This window comes from Arvicanthis niloticus, chromosome 8 (assembly GCF_011762505.2).
Source record: "Arvicanthis niloticus isolate mArvNil1 chromosome 8, mArvNil1.pat.X, whole genome shotgun sequence".
In the NCBI taxonomy this organism is placed as follows: Eukaryota; Metazoa; Chordata; class Mammalia; order Rodentia; family Muridae; genus Arvicanthis; species Arvicanthis niloticus.
In genome coordinates, this window is record NC_047665.1 from 42,438,487 (window position 1) to 42,463,242 (window position 24,756).

The window sequence follows — 24,756 nt, forward strand, 5'->3', positions numbered from 1 at the left end:
TAAGTTTCCTTCCGCACTGGGAACTATTCATATATACAATATGAATGAAGTGACTCATGGGCCTGAATGAGGAAGACAAATTTTTTAGTCATAAATCTATGTTTGCTTTTCATCTGTCCTGAAAAGAATTATACCTATGACCAATCTAATGGTTTCATTAGTTCAATATCATTGAACAGACTCAATAGACTCTAAATACATGTAAACAGAATGGCAAACTACACACACACACACACACACACACACACACACACACACACAGAGAGAGAGAGAGAGAGAGAGAGAGAGAGAGAGAGAGAGAGAGGAAAGCATGCATTTGAATTTTATAATATGTACCTCCACTTACATAAGTTCTTTCATGCTTATATGTTCTGAGCAGCACATATCATTCCTTAGTAATTGGTACTGTTTTAAGTGAATTAATGTGACTGCTCTAGAAGAAAATATATTATTTTATGGCATATTGGTGGTATTGCTAAAGGTAATTTTATGGTTTTTTGAGATTTATTTTATTTTACTAATGTGTATGTGTGATTGTGTGTTTATGTGCATGCAGATTTCTGTGGAGGTCAGAAAATGGCAGCAGATCTCCTGGAGCTGGAATTACAGGTGAATATGAGGCACCCAATTGGGTGCTAGAAACTGACTAGAGTCCTCTGGAAAGACAGCAAGCACTCTTAAACACTTAGCCATCTCAACAGAAACACCAAAGGTAATTTTAAAACTCATTTGATGCAAACGGAATCATTAGTTCATGCATGATCATTTTCTGACTGTCTTCTGACTGTGTGGGGGGGCTGTCTTGTATTTTGCGATCGCAAGATATACACGTCATAGCTCTCCTTTGGCTAAGTAATGTGAACAGGTGTTGTTGACAGAATCTGCTGGTTCTGACTCCAACACTGCAGTGACACAAGCCACCAGCAGATGGCTCTGTCACATGAAAGGAACTTAGTGTGTAGGAAAGGGCTGGTAAGATGGCAAATAAACATCACCCGGACCCTGGAGTGAATGCTGGAGAAGGCTGCTAATTCTGACTCCTGAGGAATGACTCCATGCAGAATGACCTATACAGAAAATGGAAGTAAAAGAATTCTTCTCAGTTTTTTGCATGACTAGCAATGGATTTCCAATTCTCTAGCCATATTCAATTAACGTTTTGATTTACACTTTAAAGTCCTACGATCACCACTTTAGATTCCCTTACACACGATTTCTGTTCCTGACGGAAAATGTTTAATTTTTAAAAAATCAAAAAACCAAAACCAAAAGTTGAAAGTTCTCTTCTGTCCTCAGACACCTGATTGCTTCTCTGACGATGAGGTCCATATGCTATGATGAACAATACTGCTAGCCAGAAACACTACTTACTTATCTGCTATTTCATCTTATATTCTATGTTGGTGGAAATGTTATGACATTTCTTTCAGAATCTTCTAAATACCAGCAACTATGTTAGCAAAACTTGGGAGTAGAATTACAGAAATATAATATATAGTATATAGTGTATAGTGTATAGTGTATAGTGTATAGTGTATAGTGTATAGTGTATAGTGTATAGTGTATAGTGTATAGTGTATAGTATATAGTATATAGTATATAATGTGTAACATGTAATATGTAACATAACATAATATAATATAATTTAGCAAGCAGAGAGTTATCAAGTCTTGACAGAGAGAAAATACAATGAGATCACAGAACCGGATTGACAAAGTCCAATCTCCCAGCATGGAGGCTGCAGGAGACTTCGTAATCAGTGAAGCAAGGTCATTCATTGTTTTGTTCATTTACTCCTTTGCTCAATAACAATAACTCCAAACAATACCTGAGAAGCAGCTTACCAATTATTTACCAGTTGTAGATGTAGCAATAATTTTAATAATTGTAGATGTACACATAATTTGGTAATTTAATTCTTCTTCAACTTAGTATAGGTTTCCTCTCTCTCTCTCTCTCTCTCTCTCTCTCTCTCTCTGTGTGTGTGTGTGTGTGTGTGTGTGTGTGTATACTTTCTTGATGAATGACCAATATAGGAGTGCCAAGAACACTCTGGGTGGTGGTTCTAGGTTATACAAGTAATCAGGCTGAACATCATGGGAGCAAGCCAGTAAGCAGTATTGCTCTGTGGCCTCTGCTTTAGTTTCTGCCTACAGGTTTTTGTCCTGACTGAGGTCCTGCCTTGACTTCCCTCAATGATGGACTGTGGTTGGGATGTGTAAATCAAATAAACTCCCTTTCCCAGGGTTGCTTTGGCTATGGTGTTTATCACAGCAGTAGAAACCAACTAAAGCTAGAATTTATCAAGTTGCTGCTGATAGGTTATTTCTCCACCATAGCTGAATTGAATCAATTTAAACCAGATTAGATTAGATTAAAGGCAGGTTTATTGGGAAGCTGCTCTCCACTGGGCAAATTCACTGGCCTCAAGGACTACGGGCAGGGAACTCATCATGAGGAAGGGTTGGGGAGAAAGAAAGAAAGAAAGAAAGAAAGAAAGAAAGAAAGAAAGAAAGAAAGAAAGAAAGGGGTATGCTCGCAGAATTAAGAGGAGAAGAACAGGGGCAGAGACCAAAATGTCTGGATTATATAGGGAAAAAGCTTCTGGGAAGGGCAGCTCAGCCCCTGGGCTGGGAAGTTCAGAGTTGGGGGCAGAGTATGTCAGGTAGGGACTGAGGGATGCTGGGAGAACTTGAAGGCCAGGGTGCTCTGATATGTAAAATTGCAAAGCCTCAGGCTCTTGTCCCAGGGTCTGAAATCAAACAGTTTCAGATAACCATATACTTTGAATGTCTCAAATACGTACCAAAGGTATGCAAGCATGTTTCCAATAGCACAATGCCAATGCATGGGTGCTGTAGGAAGGCACTTCCATAATCATCATCTGCCTTGTAGGCTCAGCTATTGCTTCAGCCATCTCTATGCTTTCACTTAGGGAACAGCTTCCTGGTCATGGTTGAAATTTCTAAAATACAGCACTCTAGAAACTTAAATGTTCTTTGTCAAAATTCTCTTACATCATCAATGCTGATTACAATAGAACTGATACCAGTTAACTTTGTTATTTTTATAGCATATTAGTGTTTTTAGTTTTCTCATCCCATCTTCATATATGCAATTATTTTATTTTCACTATCTCTGGCATAAATGACATAATGGTAAGTGAAGGCTACAAGAATTATACATTACTGATTTTAAATAACTGACACATTCTGATAACTGCAGGATGGCCTATGCTGGAGTCAGAATACAGCAGGATTCCTGATGGAAAGGCCACTGAGCTTCAGGCTTTCTAGTTTATTCTGATTCTAAAGAATAATAATCCTGAAGCACAGACAGACTATTGTCATTTTTATTTTATGTGCACCCTGTAGCTTGGGAAAGAAACTGGCTTTGACTGTGAATGAAACATTTTCCAGGTGCTGTAACAGAAGTTTTGTGTTTGCTGCATATTATTCTGTTAACATCTCTATTATAGCTTATTCCCATTTCCTGGGAGTTATCAAAGGTGAAAAGAGTTCAAGGAACCCGCTCAAGTAGTGAACAGGTTTAGAACTGTCTGTCCAAATTATGTGCTTTTGTCAAACCAATCTGTACCCATGAAGATAAACATCTAAATTAGAGAGTTTTCTAGCAACCCTTAGAGCTTGAGCACAAACTACAGGCATCCATTGCGAGCTCTCAAGCTAACAACAATGGTTTGAAGAGGACTCTAGGTATGCTTTCAGATGGATGATGTGTATCCTTATGCACTTGGAGTCAGACGTGCTACCATTATGCCACGAGGTCACCCCTTGTACACTTGGAATGCCACTCTTTAAGTAATTTTTCCTACTTTCTGTACTATTTGGGAACTAGCAATTATATCACAAAGTCTCTCCTCATCAATAGCAAGTGTTGCAACAAACAGAAATCAAGAAGCAGTTAGTTGGTGTCCTAGTTAGTTTTAATTGTCCACTTGACACAGCTTAGAGGAAAGCCCTAATTGACAAATTGCCTGGCTCAGATTAGTCTTTTGACACGTCTATGAAGGCACTGTCTTGATTGTTAATCAATGAAGGAGGAATGAGTCTACTGTGGGCAGCACCATCCCCTAAACAGATGGTCCTAGACTGCATAAGAAAAGTTGAACATACAAAGCATAAGGCTGAACAAACAGGCCAGCAGACAGTGCTCTTCCATGGAAAGCTGAGTCAAATAAATCCTTTTCTTCCTCAAGTTGCTGTGGTAACAACAGAATGAAACTAGAACAGCTGCGTAGAACTTTTCTACATTACTTTTGAGAATTATCTTCTAGATTTCACTGTTTAGAAAGTTATGTAGAGAATGGGAAAGTTCAAAAGGCCTTCTGATCTTTGCCTAGATTTCTCTATTGCAATACAAACAAGAATATTTCACAGTTACGTTCACCAGCTAAGGATTAACGTCATCCTAAAGGTGAAAGTTCTCTGGAGCTCTGTGTTCTCATTGTTCAGTTGAGAAGTGAGATGGAGCAAAGAAGTGCTGACGACAGGGTTGGCAGTGGACTGCTAGTTCCCCTTGGAGCTGGCTGTGTAAACTTGTAGAGGAAATTGGTGAAGGGATTGAAGCAGTGGGAGTCCCAACCTCAGACCATCACTGTCTTCACCTCACCGTCCCTAAATGAGGCTGGAGCCAGAGCTCTTGACAGCCTGAAATTTCTGACATTTTATAAATTTTAAAATTTCAATTTAAAAGGATTAAAATTAAGGACTAAACATTTTCATCAGGGTTTATTTTAAAGATAAAGTCATAAGGCAACTCAGGTCTTCAAGGGACCATTATGATCCTACAGAGAAGTTTCCAGTGCTTTGACACAGGATGCCAGTTGGCATGCCTCTTCATAAAACAATATTTAACACACTGCCCACCACAGCCTCCCTCCAGCAAGACTGAAGGGAGCGTGCTACCCTAGAAACCCACATCCTATAAACATTTCTGTCCAGTTGGTATCTGGTTCAGCAAATGGCAAATGTGGCTCACACATTCATGCATTTCCTTCCAAAGAGAGTTACAGGATTTTCTCTTCCTCGTCTGGGTCTCACTCAGCTTTCAAGCTGCTACTCTAGTCTTTCCTTCAGTCCCGTCAGACGCCCTAAGCAGCTAGCTTCTAATCCAACTCAACCAGTCGCTACATTGTTGCCAACACAACAGCTGTTAAAATTAGGTTCACATCTTCCTTGAAAAAAAAAAATCACCTGCAGATATGTCAAAGTTAATGAATTTTTGTTGTTGATAATTTGGCTTTAAGCAGGGGGGCATAGTATGTATTAATGATATGTTGTGGCATTAAAAGTTTCTATTAGTGATTTATCTGCAAAGTCTCTAGAAGTAGGTGTAGCTTTTGAAGGAAAGGTCAATATTGTACATGTGCTTGCTCAGAAATGGGAACATAAGCAAGTAAGTAGTGGTTTGAAAAGTAATCATAGTAGGTATTGTCAATGTTTTTTGCCAAGTTTGTAAGAAAGACTTATACTTAACTTTATTTAACAGTGTTTGTTACTGAATACTGAGCTTCAGTCATGAAATGCAAGCATGATAATACTGAGTTATAATTTCAGCCCTGAGGTTGTTTTAAAATATAGTGTCTTTGCAAGTCTGGCATTGTGACACATGCCTGCAATCCCAGCGTTTAAAGGGTTGAGGTAGAAAGACAGCTTGAGCTACATAAGTAAGTGACAAGCCAGCCTACACACTGAGACTCTGACTCAAAACACTGACAACAGAACAGGAGCAGCAGATTGTAACCTAAGTGGGCTTTGGATCAGGATGACAGAGTTGAAGGAAAGGGGCCACGCTCAGCCTGAGACAAGACTGAGTTGAAAATCACTCATGTTCTGTGAACAAATCTCCCAACGCTGAGTGTGGCAAGGACCATATATACATATACATACACACACATGTATATGTATGTGTGTATGTATATATATATATATATATATATATATATATATATATATATATATATATATATTCTCAGAATAGCTTGGGGCTTGACAGGTGCCAGTGTGTGGCCTGAAGCTAGAGGAGCAGTCAGCTGAGCACCACACTGGGAAGATCCAGTGGCAGCCCTCTAACTTCATGGCTTTGGAACAGTTGTGGTGTTAGTGAGTACACTACTCCAGGGCATCTGTCACCCCAACTGCTTAACAAACACAGGCTGAAGACAGCCATAAAGGTGCTTCATCATGCTACAGGGATTTGAAAGTCCTTACATTTTAAAGCATTCAGCTGTAGATTTTTAAGAGTAAAACAACTTTATCAGGTGCAACTCCTTTAAAGTAGAGATGAGAAACAGAAGGTAAAATTATTTCCCTCACACCAACTTCTTACATCCAAGGAGCTCGTGCCGTGCACACCCATTTTAGGGTATTGCTGCCACATCCCCTTTAACAACTGCTTTACAGTCTAAACGATGGATGTAGACACATACTGCCTTTGGGAAGCTCTTTACACAAGCTTCTGTTTCATTTTGGTTTTTCAATTACACCCAAGAACATTTCTTAAGTATAGAATGAACTGTGGAAAGTCCTGATGTAAGCAGAGATTTCAGCCCACCTGGGGTCCTAATGTCCTTCACTGAAGCTTCTCTTTACAGCAAATGGAGACCCTCATGGAAAAACATAAACAGACACCATGCAGAGGTGAAACAGTTATGGGAAGCCCTGATCCAGTGGATATACCTGTAGCACAGCTCCTGCAGATATGTCTTGGGGAACACTGAAGTAAAAGGGGTAAAGAAGGATTGTAAAAAACAGAGTACCAGAAAGACAGCCATGAGACTGTCTTATCTATAAATGACTATATAGACAAGACCTAAATAGACAATACTAATAGATACATTACGTGCAATGGAGAAAATATCAAAGGTTCCCATTCATTAACAAAGAACTACAATGAGATCTGAGAGAGGGAGAGTTGGCTTCTCCTCAGCATGAGTCCCTTTGGTTATTTGATACAAAGTACTCAGACTTGAAACCATATATACACAACCAGAAACAGACTCAGTTGGTCCTATTTATGTATTTGTGCCTATGTGTATATAATGATAATAATCAAAGAAAAAAGGCTATTAACTTGAGGAGACATCTGAAAGATTGGAGAGAAGGTGCATAAGAGGCGCTAGAGAAAGGAAAGGAAAAAGGGATGGATGATGTAATTATATTTTACTTAAAATGTATTTTAAAAATCTATTTGTAAGTCAAGCAGGTGGATCTCTGTGAGTTCATGGCCAGCCTGGTCTACAAAATGAGACCCAGGATAGTCAGGGGTGTTACACAGAAATCCTGTCTTAGAAAACATACAAAACAAAAACCAACCAAACAACAAAAAAAAAAACAACAAAAAAGAAAAAAAAAGAAATCTGCTTGCAGAAGTATAAAATTTGGAATGAATGGGTGGTGGGTGGTCTCGACAACCTGAGAAGGGATCATGGAGAACCATCCTTTGAACCTGTGCTTAGAGAAGTGACTTGTCTCCTTCATATCTCCACTCTGCTGCTCAGTGTCATGGACTTTATGCAATTAGGCTTTGTGCTGGAGCCTGAGCTCAATATAGTACACAAGCACTGATGCAGAAGAAGCTTTCTGACATCCAAAATGGGAATTTGATGTGAACATTTCAGAATCAAGTCACTTTCTTTAAAATCTAAATCATCATCCATCTACCTTCCTTGTGTTGGCCACATTTGTCTCAAAGTCAACCATATCGTTAACTAGAACAGCGGTCAAGAATATCAGTTGTAGTTTTTCCTTCTTCTATGTTTGTGTGTGTGTGCATGTATGTGTGGATGTATGTGCCCGTGTGTGTTTGTGGGGGCCAGAGTTCAGACATTCACTCTCCACTTTGGTTTTGAAATAGAATTTCTAGCTGAATCTGGATTTCACTGATTAGCTAAACTGTCCAGCCAACAGAATTCTTTGAATTCTTTGAATTCTGTCTCTGTTTCCAGGGCTTGGATTGTATCCATGTACTACCATGCATGACTTTGGTATGGGTACTGTGGATCAGAACTCAGGCCCACACTCTTGTACAGCAAGCATGCCACCCACTGAGCCACCTCCTCAGCCTCTGTTCTTCATCTTAAGTAACCACACAGCTAAGGTGAGTAGAGAGGTCACAACCTAACACCATACGAAAACCCTACATTTGCACAGAACCCACTAATAAATTTGGGGAGATAGGAAGTTCACACAAGCAACAGACACTTCTAGAAGGGATTCAGCTAGATGAACACACTTCTCATTTTTCCACAGGACATAGTCCCTCTCTGTATTTTCATCTGAACAGTATTAAAGTTTTATTAATTTCCTTTTAAATTTTGGTTTGAATATTTATTTAGTCTTAATTTATGTGTATATGTTTTGTCTGCATGCATGTATGGGTACTGCCTGGATGCCTGGTATGTGTGGAGGCCAGCGAAGGGTGATAGAGTGCCTTGAACTACAGTTAACAGTGGTTGTAAGCCACTTCATTGGCATTACGGCCTGAACCCAGGTCTTGTGCAAGAACAGCAAATGCTGTTGACTATTGAGCCATCTCCTCAGCCCCAGTTTTTAAAAATTAGAATTAACTGGTATTTTCTATTTCTATAATACCCTACATTTACTTTTCATCTTGTTAATTATTATTGTTTCTATTATTTATTAATGATGTAGTAATAAATTGTTGAGTTGGCAGATAACCTGTACTTTTACAGATAAAGTAACCTTAGGAGCCAATAACATATTTTACATATAATATAAGCTTCATTTATGTAGTACATAGTCCAGAAAATAGGATTTTGGCAAGGCAGAACCCGATTTTCTATTTGTGTGTATTCTATGAAGGCTGTGGTAAACACTAAAATTCTCAGGAGACATTTTCAACTCTCTACACATTCATGGGCATTTTGCTATCCATGAGCTTGCATTGGCACAGCCATATCCACTGGAAATGGCCAACTATAAAGCAAGCACAGTGGTTTGACACAGTTCCAGCAAAGGTGAGCCAAATGCTGTGATCACTGTCAACTCTCACTTTCAGGTTTTGGTCTCTGAACATTGCATTTTTGGGGACTTTTTGCATTATGATTCATTTTATGTCTCTCCTAAGAAAATTATGTCTGAGTCCTTTTAGAAAAGTTGTAAACTTACTATCTCTTTTGCTTTTAGGGAAATAACTTTATCTGGTCTTATTTGGAAGTCGTCCTTATGCCCTGGAGATTGTGATAGTCCTAAATGAGGCTGTGGTTCTAGGGATCTTCTCAGGGTATCTGCCCCCAAGCAAACTGAAACAGTATAATTGGGGCAGGATAGACATAGAGAAACTTGAGAAACTCTCACTGGCCAGGAGAATTGGTAACAGATTCATGACCGCTTTTTATAATATGCTTAGAGCTCTCTGAAAATGTACTTTAAAGAAAGGGGACCTTACAGGGTACACACCTGTAGTCATAGAACTCGGTAAATAAGAGATCAACTAAAACAACTTTTCCCACTTTATAACACAAATGATGAAACAATAGAGTAAAAGGATTAGAATTTGCTATTCATTAAAAAAAAAAAAACCAATTCAGATATTTTCAGTTTGTCTGGGGTGCTTTAAAACTACAACTACTGCCAGCCTAAAAGCAGACTGTATAGAATAAATGTTTACTTTGACAGAGACATTCTTTAGATTCCTTAGAGTTATAAATACAATAATGAAAACAAAACCTATTCTTTTTGTACTTTCTAATTGTAACTGAACTTGTAACCATGAATATGTAATGGAAAACCAAACACATGTCAAGAGACAAAATGATATAATCAGTACTGATTGGATAATCCTTAGTCTGTCTTTGTTCTGTGAAACCTGTATAAATAAAGAAGTTGACCACTGCAGCTGACTGAATCATTATCTCCTCTCAGTTGTCAGTACAGGGCAGACCCCCACAGGTCTTCCTCATGGCTGTGTGCAACATGGTTAAAAACAAGTATCTGAGCAGCTGAGTGGATCTCCAACCCAGCACAAAGGTATCCATAAGGTCCCTCATAGCTGCAAAGCCTGCGTAAACTGGACTTTGAAAAAAATATTTTTAGAGAATAAATATTTATAGATTCACAGTTCTAAAATATATACCATTGGTTTAATATTGGGCCATCACCAACTTATGAAAGTAAAACCATAAAGAATCAATACATATGTGTCAGGCAATCATAGGAGACAGGATAGTGACCATGGGTGTCCATTTGGTTTTGAGTTATGCAGCCCCATCCCAACTTGTAATAATGTACGTGGCAGCCTAGCTGCATCACGTGCACATACTATGTATAAGCACTCCTATCCAGACAATGCACCTGAAACGTCAGAACCTCCTTAAACTCCTATATCCATCAGACTACATGTGTTTCCATTTCTGAATAAGTTTTCCCACCCCTGATAACAAATTATACAGCTACTACTTAAATGAATTCCAAACCTATATAGGTATAAAGACTAGAAGGGCCAGTCTGGCTGGAGCTAGTTTTTGCTGCATATGTAATAAGACAAAATTGTCCTCTTTTAGGGATCATCTTATGCCTATGAATAATTTGCCATGCATATGATTAAAATCAGATATATTATGGGAAAAGACATGCATAGCAGAGAGATAAAGACATAACCTAATCAATCAGACTGAGAGCCACTCAAACTATGCCCCTCAGTAGCCAGCCCATTCTTTTAAGCTCTATAGGAGGAAGCATAGTGGGAAACCTTGAGTATATTCCCTCATGTGCCCTGCTATCAGTCCTGTCAATGTATCTCTCTTTAATCTGGACTATCCAAATTAATTTATTTTGTTTCTTTTTCAGGTCTGTATGAGACCACAGCTTCTGTTGTTTTGGATAAAAGGCCAAGGACCTGGAAACACTCTGTCCAGACCTGACTGTCAGTAGCACATATACATGAATAGCAAAGTTATCTTGGGCTATTTGATCCCTAATTACAGGATATTTCCAACTGTCTTAGGAGGAACACAGAAATAGGTCAATTCTCTCCACTGGTAAAAGAAGTGTAACAAAACAATCAAGGTACAGTTTTGAAAAGCCACACCAATGGCTACATGGCAGTTTCCCTAATGCATAAGTTTGATTCTTTGCTATAGTCTTGATGATGATGATGATGGTGATGGTGATGGTGATGGTGATGATGGTGGTGGTGGTGGTAGTGGTGGTGGTGGTGGTGGTGGTGGGGAAATATCAAGGCTAGCTAAAGTCTGGATAGGAGGTGACACAAAGTTTCATGGGAGAAGCTTGAAAGAAGCAGCAGAGTGAATGGAAGGGGATAGTGCTCACCACAGCCTCCTCCTTTGGCTCCTCCATCTCTAGCCCGAGGTCCATCCCAGCAGTAGGTGCAGCAGCAGTGGCAGGAGGCTCCTCTGCTTGGGGCTCTGTAGATAGAGCCTGCTCAGTTTCAGCCTTGGGTTATTTGGGGGCAAGAAGAAAAGATTCAACATGTGAATAGGTGACACTGCAGAATTCTGGACAATCCAGAATCTCATCATTATTCAGAACAGACTGCCAGTTTTACTAAAGCCATTCTAGAAAAAATGAATTCTCTCATCTAGTGTCATGGACACTTGCAGAACTGAAGAGTCGTGGAGTGGGTTGTGTTAGCTTCTTCTAACCAGGCTCCAAAATGGTTTCCTTCAAAGTTGGGCAAAGACCTACTACTGTATTCACCTGTAACAATTTGTCTTCATGCCACTGTGGATTGTATGAGAGAACCTGAAATAACTCTTCTGTTGTATGGAGAGAGAGAGAGAGAGAGAGAGAGAGAGAGAGAGAGAGAGAGAGAGAGAGAGAGAGAGATTGAGAGAGAGAGAGAGAGAGAGAGAGAGAGAGAGAGAATCAACGAGAATATCTCTAGAAGGTCCAACATTTGCTGGGTGAAAGGAGTCAGAAAGAATCTATTGATCACATAGTTCTGTGATCCTTCAGTGAATAAATATATATATTACACAAAAAATGAAAGGATCATTCCAGTATGCAAATTAAAAATATTTATTTAATGCAGTGTATCTCTTCCGAAGCTAGGAGTGCAGGCTCCGCAACCTGGCTGCTCCATAAACTGCAGAATGTTTGAGGTTCTGGTTCACTCCCTTCTTTTTGACCTCCCCTCAAAAGATTCTGTAGCAATCAACTGGTTGCTTGAAAAAGTATAAGGCAGTTTTCCCCATGATCTCCATTAGACCCTTTATACTATGGGGGGAAAATAAGATGCTGTTGTCCCCACGAGACTGCTATATACAGTCAGCCTACACACCCCTTAAACACTGAATCAGGTCTCTAGCATCTCTCAGCTCAAAACCTTCTGCCTTTCCTATATACTTCATTAATGCAGCACACAATGAATTTCACATAAAAGTGATGGAGAAATTGTTCTAAAGCTGATGAGAAGCCAAGAGAAGGTTTAATGCACAACTCATATAAATTATCAAAAATATTGTGCGTTTTAAAAAATGCAAAGATAACTGAAAATATAGAACGATGTTTGAATCATTGCAGTGGATTTCTAGGAATCTGGGAAATTCTGGGGAAGTTCTGGATCTTTATTAAAATAAGAACAATGTGGGTGGCCTTAGACATGAGTCTAACTGTGTTTCCATGTTTAAAAAAGTGCACCTCTAGTATGGCGTGAGCAGACATGGACTGGGATTTTCTCATGAGCACACATGTTCACTGAGTTCTAACAGTTGTGGTTGTGACTTAAGTTCTAGGGGACAAATGCAGCTTACTCTATTGCGCGAGTATGAAACACTCTGTATAAAGCCCAGAAATTTGTCTTATGGGTCACTCTTTTATTCCTTCCGAGATATGAAAATTTAAATATTTTCTTACTATATACCAATGAAGTTCAAAATTTAAGCACCACCTTGTGGTAAAATCTGAAGTCTTATTATGTGAACTGGGCTCTGCTTCAACTGTTTTTGTTGTTCCACAAAGTATCTGCCTTGACAGATGTTAATGGACCAATAACATGCTATGTCTCCATGTGGGCTGTAGAAATTATTCTTCTTTCAGAATGAAAATTGGTCAGAATAAAGCCGACTGTATTGTCTTGGAGCACGGATTCTGAAAATCCTCAGTGATGCGACTGAGCCATGTCAGTAGAGAGGCAGAGAAGGGCTGGCAGAGCTGAGAGTCTACTCATAACCCAACATGGGACTTGTCTTCCAGTACTGCTTTTTCAGGCTTTGAAGGGCTATTTAATACAAACTCATAGGATTGATGGGCAGCAAAGGAAAAAGGTCTGGAGACTTAAAATGGTTTCAACTGGTACATAGTGATGTTCTGTGAGCCAGGAGACATGAGCCAGGAGATACGCAGCTGAATGCCAGCTTCAATCCCTTTTGCCCAGTTCAGTCCATGAGCCCAATGTTGTGGCTTCTGCTGTTCCTCAGATGCCACACAGTATCAACATACTGGTAGTTATAGTTTATAGTTCCAGTGCATGGCCATTGCCTATTGCCTTGTAGCAAGAACCTTAGGTGCATTTCCAGTGCTGAGCAGAACAAGGTGTGGTCCTCAGTAGAGAAGTATGAAGTCTGCTCAGGGAAATATGTGGAGAGGACTGGAGGGAAAGCATGGAAGTTCATATGGCCAAGACAACTAACACTAGAATGTGGAGAGATCCTCAAGGCACTGAAAGGTCATGGTTCTGAGCTTGGACTTTCTGTGTTGATGTAGTGCTATGAGTTTAATCGTGATCAATAGTTTTTCTTCTCTTCCTGAATTTCTGAGTTCTCCATAACTGTTCAAAATTGATAATTATAAAACCTCACCACCCAAGTTATTTCATCAAGGCTGAGAATAGCCAATATGAGAATAGGCAAAACAAGCTTCTCTGGTTTTGTAATTAATACCATACCCTTAAAAAAAGACAGATCTGTCCTCCATCGATTGTGCAAAAAGCACAACAATATGATAACACATTGACAAGATATCAGAATAGAACTAAAATTAATTTTTAGACAAAATTTTCAGAATTTCTTATTTAAAAGTAAACATGTACCTTATGAGAAAACACCAACTAATGCCTGTTTTATTCCATAGGCTAGGTATACTTTCTGATTTTAACAATGGAATATAGTTAGACTCATGTATAAAGCCATCCTCTTTGTTCATATTTAAATAAAGCTTCAGAATTTGCCCAGATTTCTAGAAATCTAAGCCAATGATCCAGACATTGTTCTGTGATTTCAGTTATCTATGCATTTTTAAAATGTGCAATATTTTTGATATTTTTCTATGAATTATGTATCAAACCTCTTCTTGGCTACTCTTCAAAAATCCTTCATAGCACAGACTTGGCTGGCCAGGGAACAGGATTGCTAATAACCTCTTCAACCCTCAGCAAGTACAAGCCTTCCTGCAGCAGGGTAAACACACAGTGACATCTCTCAAGGTCTCTTCAATCAGCTTAATTAGGAAGCTGCTGAAAGATGTCATTCCCATCTCCCAAGAATCTCCTCTAGTCATCACCAGAGTAACTCTTTCCTACTCATTCCTTGATGTAAGTCTCTTCAATAGCTGGCCTGTAAGTGCTTCTCTCTAGAACTTATAAAATGAAGATATGAGATGAGAAATTAGTACCTCAAGGAAAAAGGCAATGATACGTTAGTCAAAAGTAAATTCTTCAGACAAATTCATTTTAATCCTGTAGCTTAAGTTACAGTCACATAGAAACCTGTGACATTGATTGATTCATTGTGTTCTACTGAGGGTCATAAGTACCACAAAAAGCTAGTTCCTGTTGGTATCTCTGTGCCAGGAATAAACAAGATGAAAGTCAGATTTTACAGATGTTTTCTTCTCATTTTTCTGAAAAAAAGGGGGAGCTATAAAAATTATAATATGTATATTAAATTTCAGACAGGCTAGTAGCCAACTTTCAACTGTCCCCAAATATGGTCACATCAATTTACCAAGCCACCTACCATATTTTGGTCTGTCTGCATGGTGAATAATGAAGTATCCTGGGGCTGAAAAGAGAAAGAAAACGGGCCATTTAAAAAAAGCTGTCTAAAGTAGTAGCCATCAGTTGTATCAATAAATACATTTTAATGTCTTTGGAAGTTCCCTTTTAAATTATTAAAAAATAGCAAGGAAGTGATAACATGAGTTATTCTAAGCATAAATCTGCACTAGCAGAATGCCCAGGAAACACTACTTTCTTGGAAAGGGCCTTAGTGTGGTTTCTGATCTTCAAATGGCTTTTTGTTTTGCTTTGTTTTGCCTAAAGAATCACTAAGCATATCACTGTACGTGATGTGGCTCACCATGACATTTTAGAAGGAGCTCTTAAAAATCCTCATCTCTAAGAACCTTCTCTCATCTTTCCCAGCAGCTGAGTCTAGAGGATCTTTTGGATTGGGGTCACGTCTAAGAACTAGTAGAAAAATTGGCATAGCATTATGGAGCACTTAACGTGCTGGGTCACCTGGTGAAGTGCACCACACGTGTGGCTCATTTCATCACAATGATATTTCCATGACTCAAGTTGTAAGTAGGGAGGTCAAATTTTGTACCAATGCTCTTAATCATTTTGTTGGATTGGTGACACAAAACCCACACAGAAAAGAAGTACAACAGTCTCAGCTGAGAGCTCTTATAAGAAAACAGAATGCCCTTACCTGGGTGAAATCGTTAAATGAACCTCCAGAAGCCTAAAAGAAATGGAAACCAGGTGTGACTTTTTTCAACAACCTCACAGGACGAGTGAATATCCATTAGACAAGCTGGAAAGAAACTATTACCACACACAAATTTAAGAATAATACAACAGGTTGCTTTGTTTGGGAGTGCTCGGGAACTACAAAGAGCCGTGCTGTATTATTATAAATAGGCTGACAAAAAAGTGAAAGATGCACATGCTTCAGTGTTCACCAACACTGACCTCAATAATGATGAGGTGATTCTAGCAAGAACCATGGGGGTAAGTATCACTTTTCATTCACGGATACTGATCACTTTAATGAACAGCAACCAAGATTCTACAGTTTGAGACTGGGTAAACATTTCATGTGTTTTTATTGAAGCAGAGCCACATTAGTGACAGTAATCCTTTGTTGCTCACGGTTTACCACATTTTAGTGTTTGAAAGAAAAAAATGAAAGGAGGGAGATCTTTTGGATTGGGGTCACTTCTGAGAGAGAGAGAGAGAGAGAGAGAGAGAGAGAGAGAGAGAGAGAGAGAGAGAGAGAGAGAGAGAGACTGAGACTCAGGAAGTGGGATAGTAAGGACTCCACTAATTACCAGCACAGTCATCATTTAGATTTTTTTGTCAACCTGTTTGTGTTTGGTTTACATAGGTTTCAAGAGGTACATCTGTCAAGGAGATAAATGATGGAAAATGAAGTCGATGAGAGACATAAGGAAAAGCAGAGCCTAAGGAAATTTGACTAGGCTATGCTACATTCTAGGGTAAGTACCTCAATTTTGTCAGCCTCTATTTCTTGGTACAACAATCCATATCTCTGGTTAGCAATTTCATCTTCAGATAAATCTGAGTTGTTGATGTCATTGTCTTGGGAACTATCAGGACTCTCCATGCTAGTATTCTGGGAGGTTCCCTGACCCAGTTGTCTAGTTGTCTCCTGGCTTTGATCCGAGTTACTAACACTGGTATGTTTCCCACATACCTCTGCTGGTAAGTTCTCCTCCAGTCCTTTCTCATTTTCTACTAAATGTTCCCAGCATCTATGTAAACCTTCTATATCTCTGATATGCCAGTGGGTATTAGATTCCTGCCATTTGGCAAATGTACTTGTGTGGCCATCTGGAATATCAGAGACTTTCACGATATTTACATCATTGATTCCTGACTTCAAATCTGACTGCCAGACTTGATCTGGATCTGTTCCCCAAGAATCTGCCCTTTCAGTTCTTGGCAATTTAATGACACGACTAAAATTTTCAATCATTTCTTTTTTAGTTAAATCCAATTCCCCATTATTTGAATCTTTAATAATAGACACAGGGTCAGTCAGGATAGGCAGGTTACTGATCCCTGTGTGATTGGCAGGTGTTGCTCCAGAGCCTTCCACCTTTTTATGATTGATTATTACTTGCATCTCATCAGATAACTCTTGGATTCTGTCATCAAGTTTCTCTGTCACACATACATTTCTCATGGTTCTTTCCAATAGATGAGCTTCCTCAAAGTAATTTTCATAGGTTTCTAGTCTTTCTTTACATATCATCTTTAGATCATTCCAACTTTCCACTTCACTACTTTCAAGTGTCTCCTGGCCTTCCTCTGCTGCTTTTTTGAGATGATTTAGTGCTGGATTTCCTGGGCTGTCACATACTTTCTCCTCAAACCCCTCAGTACCTTCTATTGCCTTGATATCAATAGCTCCATTATCTACCCTTTGGTATGTCTCCACACATCCCCACATAGAATCTTCTACCTTCTGTGTCTCTTTTATTTCTCCATCTGATATTTTAGCTTCTTCATGACCTTCTTTGAGCAGGTCAACTTTTCCGATGCCTGGTATCTCTGAGTCAAGTAATGCATATGGTTTGTCCATCTCCATGCACGTTGTAATAGCAACTCCAGCCCCGGGAACAGGCTCTGAAGACAGCTTCTCATTTCTAGCTGGAGGGGCATCCTCTCCCTGATCAGCTACAGTAGAACAGTCAGCAGAAGAAAGCATTCCAGTGGATAATCTCATGTCTCGCTCTGCTTCAGAGAGACAGGCTATGTCTTCTCGAGACCCACTTGGTGTTATCTCCTGGCTGACACTGTCTTCCCTAGCATGAGGGCCCCATATAAATGCACCTATATCAGTTTCATATCTTTGAATATCTTCTGCCAGACCACTGTCAGGAGTTTCCTCCATGATGAGGTTACACATAGAAAGACTTTTTGAAGAGTCAGTCTTTAATGTATGCAGAAAAGCAAAGGGAAAAAAATGAAATAGACTATGAGATATTTGATGAGAAACATACAGTTCTTCAGTAGTGTAGTACTAGTTAAATAAAATCAGAAAGTACTTGAGTTAATTGGCTTATGGTCAAGTCTAGGACAAACAATGTCATGGGCAGAAAGTCATTCAACAAAAAAAATACCAAATGTACAATGATATTAAATATCTTTAAAATCCAAAATGTTATGGAAATCAACTTACCGGCTGTACCAAATCAGTGCTTGTCTGTAAGATTAGGAGGAGAGAAAAGAATAAAGAATGAGAAGACACTTTAGTGAAATGTTGAAGAATCCAGTGACAATATTCTTCAGAATGTTGTGGCTTTTTTTTTTTTTTTTTTTTTTTTTTGTCCAGGGATTAAATTTTACAACTTGTTTTGTTACAGAAATGATTTTGTTCTAAAAATTATTTGACCATTGTGGAGGAGGCACAAATGAAACACAGAGAGCCCATGTCATTTTCTGGTATCAGTGAGGATGTGTCATTAGCGGCTAGTTCACAATTTCTGTTTTAGGAAACCAACAAATGAAAATGCTTATCCAACTGAGTATGTGAGTCTGAGAACACCAAGATGCTATCAAGCATAGAGGTCAATAAATGACTCGATGCTGCAAGCTCTGTAAGAGCATCAGAGCAGAATCTTCCCAAACTCCTTCTTCACTAGGTTCTATCATCGAGGTATGTGCTGGATGGAGAATGAATTTATATTGACCTCTGACTAGCTTGAGTGTTTGCTTGGCAGTCAGCCCTAAACCTAGAAGCTGATTTCTGCCCACAAGAAAAATATCCTGTAAAGTAGACTGGACTAAGAATCATGGGTAGTATGTCCAGAAACCCAATATTTCATACATTTTTGTTATGATTACTTTTTCTAGCAAGTCTGCCCTCTGAAGGCATGAAAAGCTCCTTCTAGAAGGTACCTTTGTTCTTACTACGGTCCTTTTAGAGAGGGTAAAATGTACTACAATTTAATTAAAGTTAGAAAATTCTGGGGGTAACTAAGATTAGTGTTGTTTCCATAATCATAAGAAAAGTAACGCAAAGTTGAGGTTAGAATTCTAGTGCCCTGAGTATCAGCCCACCCTCACTCTTTTGTGAATACCCAAGTAAAACTAATTCAGTACAAATTACAAATTCAGTGTAAAAATATCTTAGTAATGTGTAGCAACAATCAATACTATTAGTTGTGCTCTTGGTCTCTTTCAAGGATCCTACAGGGGCTGCAACAATGGCTCAGTGGTTAAGAGCTCTGACTGCTCCTCCAGAAGTCCTGAGTTCAATTCCCAGCAACCACATGGTGGCTCACAACCATCTGAAATGAATCCGATGCCCTCTTCTGGTATGTCTGAAGACAGTGACAGTGTATTCATATACATTAAATAAATGAATAAATAAATAAATAAATGGATCTTACAAAATGGAATATAAACTCTAGGGAAGTTTTTAAAGACTAAGACCACACCCTAAGGAATGCTAGGATTTACCTGGGTGTAATCAGTCTCCTAATTTTGCAATGTAGATGACTCTGCTCAAATTCTCTCACAACTCTAAATTCTGAAACTATTCAACCTTGCACATCAGGTCAGCTATATAAAGTAATGACAGAATCATAGCTACCTTTTGTTGGTACATACTATGTACTGGCATAAACACCAGGCACATATCTCATTAAATCCTGAAACAATCCTCTGAAGTGTATGTCATTACATTTGTTTTATAGATGTGAAAAGCTGAATCTTAGAGAATTTTAGAAATTGATTAAATGTACAAGATTATAAGTATTAGGGTCCAGACTCAACTCCACAGTGTTCTAGCTCAACTTTACAAATGTTTCAACCAAATTTAATTAAATATAATGATAAAAATGTTCCCATAACCTTTTTTTTTATCCACACTCTGTGTTTTGATTCAGTTTAAGAGTATCATTGTGTCAGTTCTTTGGGTCATCAGTCCCCACAGGAATACACAAAGAGCACAACGCCATTGTCTTGATCACTATTTGTTCAGCAATGTGGGCCATTGACACATATTTCTCTACTGAGATTTTCAGATTTGGGAAATGCTCCAAACATTCAGGTATTTTTTTCTTTGGGAATATATTATCATTAAATGTATGGGTTTTCTTTTTTCTCACAAGTTAAAAGATATATTAAGGGTTCCAAATTTTTATAGATTAAAATATATGAAATTAGTTCTCAGATGCCTTACCGTCCATAAGTCCCAGGGCAATGTCTGGAAGCAAACAAAGAGAAACACTGTAAGCGACAGTCCACCCAGTCAGTGGTAGTCAATGTAAAGAGGCTGGGGTGGTAGCTCTCTTCTGCAGCTCCACTCTTGATGTAGAAACACTCCACTTTTGTTACCAATTTTGGTGAACACTCATCACTTGTGGCTATTGGGAACTTGAAAATGTGCTAGTCTAATAGAATCAAAATTGAAATTTGATACAGCTTTACTGAATCCGAGTTTAGTCACATGTAGATACTGTGAGAGCATCAGGGATCTAAGCAATTGACCTTTTGCTCGTTAGAAGAGCTTGCTCAGTCCTGAATGTGTACAATGAGTGTGTTATTTTAATATACACATGTCATTAAAGTAAGAATGTTTTCCTGCACATGGGTTATCATATCATTGAGGAAATGCTGACCCTAATCCTTAACCAATGTGTTTACCTCTCCCTACTACCTGAAGAACATATATTATGACCAATTTGATAGCAAATAGATCCTTTAAAATGCCTTTCTCCAAGATGTTGGATTAGAAAACACGCAGATCAATTGGCAGTCATTCACATTAATAGGTACCCATTACAACCTATAAGCAACATGCCTGACATGCACTTACTGATATTTTAATTACAAAGCTCACTGGTCTATGAAGGAATTTGGATGGTTAGAGCAACTTGCACCAAGGGTGAGGGCAGTGGGAGAGACCTTCCTTTCTCCCTGACACTGAGAATTGCTGCTAATGTCACATTGCTTTACACTTATGCCTCAGTGACTCGGGCTGCATTCGCCCACTTATTTTGATTCAGTAAAGGTAAGCAGAAGACTAGAAAGACATTTATTTCAAATGAGTTTCTAGAGGCCACAGCTGCCTTCTACACAGAGAGCCAGGTCCTGTGGTGCTGACTGATGTTCCCTACACGATCTGGCCTTCTAACTTCATCTCTATGTAGCTTAGATAGCCTTTTGATTAGCACCAAACAAGGACAGGGAGGATAGGAGAAAAGGCTTCTTTGAAAAATCACACTTATTTGTATCTGCAGATGTCTCTGTGTCGGAAATGCATTTTCTGATTTTTTGACTATTCTGATGCTCTCTTTATAGCCTCTTGCTAAAAACAGATAGTGAAAACCGATATAACACAAGTCCCTGTATGGTGCAGACGGCAGCAGCATTTTCTCCAAAGGAGGAAGCAATGCTAAGCATTGTTCATCTCTCCTCGGGAACAGGAAAGGCTCTGAGAGCTTGTGTGGGCACTGCAGAGATCATGAGGTAAGGAGGACCTGGCAGCTGACATAAAGGACCCAGTGGTAGGTACAGGAGATAGCCTTGAGGGAAGAGGAAAGGGTATCTCAGAACCCAACAAACTCCTGTAGTCTCCTTCAACCTGCCTTCCTCCTTAGGGGGAGAGGCAAATACATAGCCTGGAAGACCACTGTTAGGACCACCAGAAAGCCAGAATTGCTTCCTCCTTGGCAGGAAGGAGGGTCACAGGGACATACAGCCTGTCCTAATTGTGGTGATTTATGTACATTATGAATCTCCAAGAAGAGTTTAAAGACAGCCTACTAACAAGAGATCCTCTTTATTTACAAAGCACCAGTAAAGCTAATTGTATTTGATTATTAGATTACTTCCCCCATTTACAAAGAGCAGGCCTTCAGAAACCATGTCAGCCTAGCAAAGCACAAGCTAGCAAGAAAACTGTCTGCACAGAGCAGTTTGTACTCCTCAGGAGTTAACTATAATAATTCAAGTCATCAGCACTAGAAATTCAAGTCAGTTCTTAATTCCCAGTTGAATTCTGTAATACATTTTAGTTTTAATTTGTGCTATATTCTAGAACTTTGGATTTTCTCCAAGTGTGAGTGTGCCTCCTGCCCTGATACACGCACTTAATGTCAATAGTACTGACTTGTGGTTTGTTTTGAGGCTCTGTAACCCAGGCTGGCTGACTTTTCATTTTCCTCTCACATCTTCCTGAGTAGTGAGTGGGATTACAGGTACATACCACCACATTTCAATGTTTCTGTTGACTGTCTTCCACTAAAATCAACGATTACCCACTAACTATGCCAAAAGCATCGTCCCTATGCACACAGGTGTCCCTATCCAATACAGGTATTCTAACAGATCCTAACAGAATCTTATTACAGTGGCTACCAGAAGGGGACAGAGTGAGGAAGAGATGAACAAGAATAAGCACAAGAAGCAAGGCCCTCCACACCCACCCGTGATCAGCACCAGAGCGTTGTTCTGCAGGAGGGACTTGAGTGCAGCTCCGAGCTCAGAACCATCCAGACTGCAAGGACATTTTTGTGGGGCATGGTCTGGCAGTTATCCAAAAACTCTTTGACTTCCAAAACATGAGGAAATAAGTAGAAAAACTTGAAACTAAAAGAACTTTGTTTAGGGAAGCCTTGAGGTGTATTATCAGAACCTACATTCTCTGAGAGCACGTGAGGCACTGATAACAACTCTGAAAGACATGGTTCTGAGGCAAACAGCTCTGTGGCAAAAGAAGGCTAATGGCATGGAGAAGACTATAATACTTGGTAGTAATAAAGTTGTTTCCCTACATCTAACGAATGGGAGGTATTTGTCAACCAAACAGAAGAGTAGATAAGCATCAGTTGAAAGGCACAGAGATCTTTTGTTAAGTAAGTGTACTCATTAATGTTTATCATCCCCAAACATCTGAGCTCACTTTATACCTGAGACATGGGAGAGTGGGTTGCTGCAGCAGAACCTGCCGGAGCCACATCAGGTTTGAAAGGGTCAAAGTCCAAATCCAGCAAAGTCTCCTCCTTCTTCACCTCCAGGACTTCATTCTGTTGAAAGAGATGAATAGGAGTTCGTGGAAAGAGCCAGGTGGAATGTGTCACTGAGAGGCCCGAGCCATGTTAGCATTTGATCCAATGCAGTGACAGTCTAGCTGCACATAACTCATGTCCCTGAACCACACCCTCAGATAAATTTCCTATTGAGGGGAAGTACTGGACTGCCACACAGATAAAAGGAATCTCCCTCTTGGTTATTTTAAACAATGTAAATAAAAAAAATAAACAGATTAAAAAATTACACATGACTATAAAAGTAAAAAAAAAAAAAAAAGGTACTAAAATTTGAACCCAGTAGCATAACCCATTGGTACAGTGTACCTCAATGATGCTAAAACTTAGGAACTGATTCATGGTGTTTCACACCTCATGTCCCTTATCCTCCCCGTGGTCTCCATGAGTGCACTGAATGGAATGTGCCCCAGATGCACTTATGTGTGAATACCTGATCCCTACCTGCTAGTACTTTTTTTTTTTTCGAAGATTATGGAAACTTTATGTGGAAGTGTTACAAGAAAAATTTGACATTGTATAGTCTACTCTCATCCTATCCTCTCTCTTCTTCCTAGCTGTGGACTCAATGTGACCAGACACCTTGTATTCCATCCATATCATGATGAATTGCCCCTCAAACAACAAGTTGAAATGCATCCTGAAGTCAAGGTGTTTTTCATTAGGAATTATTACCCCATTCCTTGATCTAATTATTATATCTATTCTACCTCTCTTTGTCTCCATCTCTGTCTGTCTCTGTCTCTGTCTGTCTCTGTCTCTCTGTCTCTCTGTCTCTCTGTCTCTGTCTCTCTCTGTCTCTCTCTGTCTCTCTCTCTCTCTCTCTCTCTCTCTCTCTCTCTCTCTCTCTCTCTCTCTCTCTCTCTCTCTCTCTGTGTGTGTGTGTATGTGTGTGTAGAATAGTAAAGGGGAAGAAAACAGAAAGTGCTGTGTCGGTCAGTATTTCCTACAACATGACCCCTCCAACCTTTAGCTGTAAAGCAGGTAAGCAACTATGGCACAGAATGAAAGTCTACCATACTACTATAAGATTGTGTTAGACATTGACATCTGTACACCAGTTGCAATGGGATACAAGGAAATAGCATGGGCTTGAAGTTGATTTAACCTGAGCTCAAGCTACAAAGTAAAGGGCAGAGCTGAGACAAGGTCTCCATAAATTATACCACAGTGACAGGAATGATGGCAGTATTACACGGCCAAAAGACATGTTTTTGATATTTGGTATGTTTTATTTCTGAACATTTTGTTGTGTAGAAATTGAAAGGTTATATCAATGGGTAATGCACTACATAAAATTGAAGTGTTTGAAGAAAGATTTTGAAGGGCAGGAATTGTTTTTATGACTGGTCAAAGAAACCAACTTCAGAATACTGAAATGCAAGAACAGACGGGAGGATGGCACAGGTAATACTTTAACATCCCACATTGGTTGTGTAGGAAAGCTGCATTTGTGTCAGGCTCTGGGCTCCCTTTCCAAAGGAATAATACATTCTTATAATCCAGGTTAAAACTTTACATTTACTAAGTTTATTTTAATATTTAGGGACAGATTTTTATTATATTGGTATACATTATTTTTTAATGTAAGCATTTTTCCATTAAGATAAACTTTAAAAATACTTTTTATTTTATTATGTGTCCCTGTGGCTATGTTTTTTAATGATGTATGTTCATTGTTTAGAGTGAAGGTTTTCATAAGCATCTTTTAAGTCAATCATGCTTT

At 39.1% G+C, this 24,756-nt stretch overlaps 1 protein-coding gene across 4 annotated transcripts in view; it reads right to left on the bottom strand.

The window, feature by feature from the left end:
* Amph (amphiphysin) overlaps positions 1-24,756 on the bottom strand; it is a 186,252-nt gene that overhangs the window by 15,091 nt on the left and 146,405 nt on the right. Inside the window, exons 12-19 of one of the 4 annotated variants that reach the window (XM_034510006.2) lie at positions 22,893-23,009; positions 20,162-20,185; positions 18,155-18,178; positions 17,435-17,905; positions 15,656-15,688; positions 14,960-15,004; positions 11,316-11,438; positions 1,002-1,067 (exon numbers count right to left, since the gene is read on the bottom strand). In XM_034510006.2, coding sequence (XP_034365897.1) covers positions 1,002-1,067; positions 11,316-11,438; positions 14,960-15,004; positions 15,656-15,688; positions 17,435-17,905; positions 18,155-18,178; positions 20,162-20,185; positions 22,893-23,009 — 903 coding nt within the window. The remainder of the gene's footprint in view (positions 1-1,001; positions 1,068-11,315; positions 11,439-14,959; positions 15,005-15,655; positions 15,689-17,434; positions 17,906-18,154; positions 18,179-20,161; positions 20,186-22,892; positions 23,010-24,756) is intronic. The other 3 variants (XM_076939331.1, XM_034510010.2, XM_034510012.2) reach the window with 3 other exon arrangements.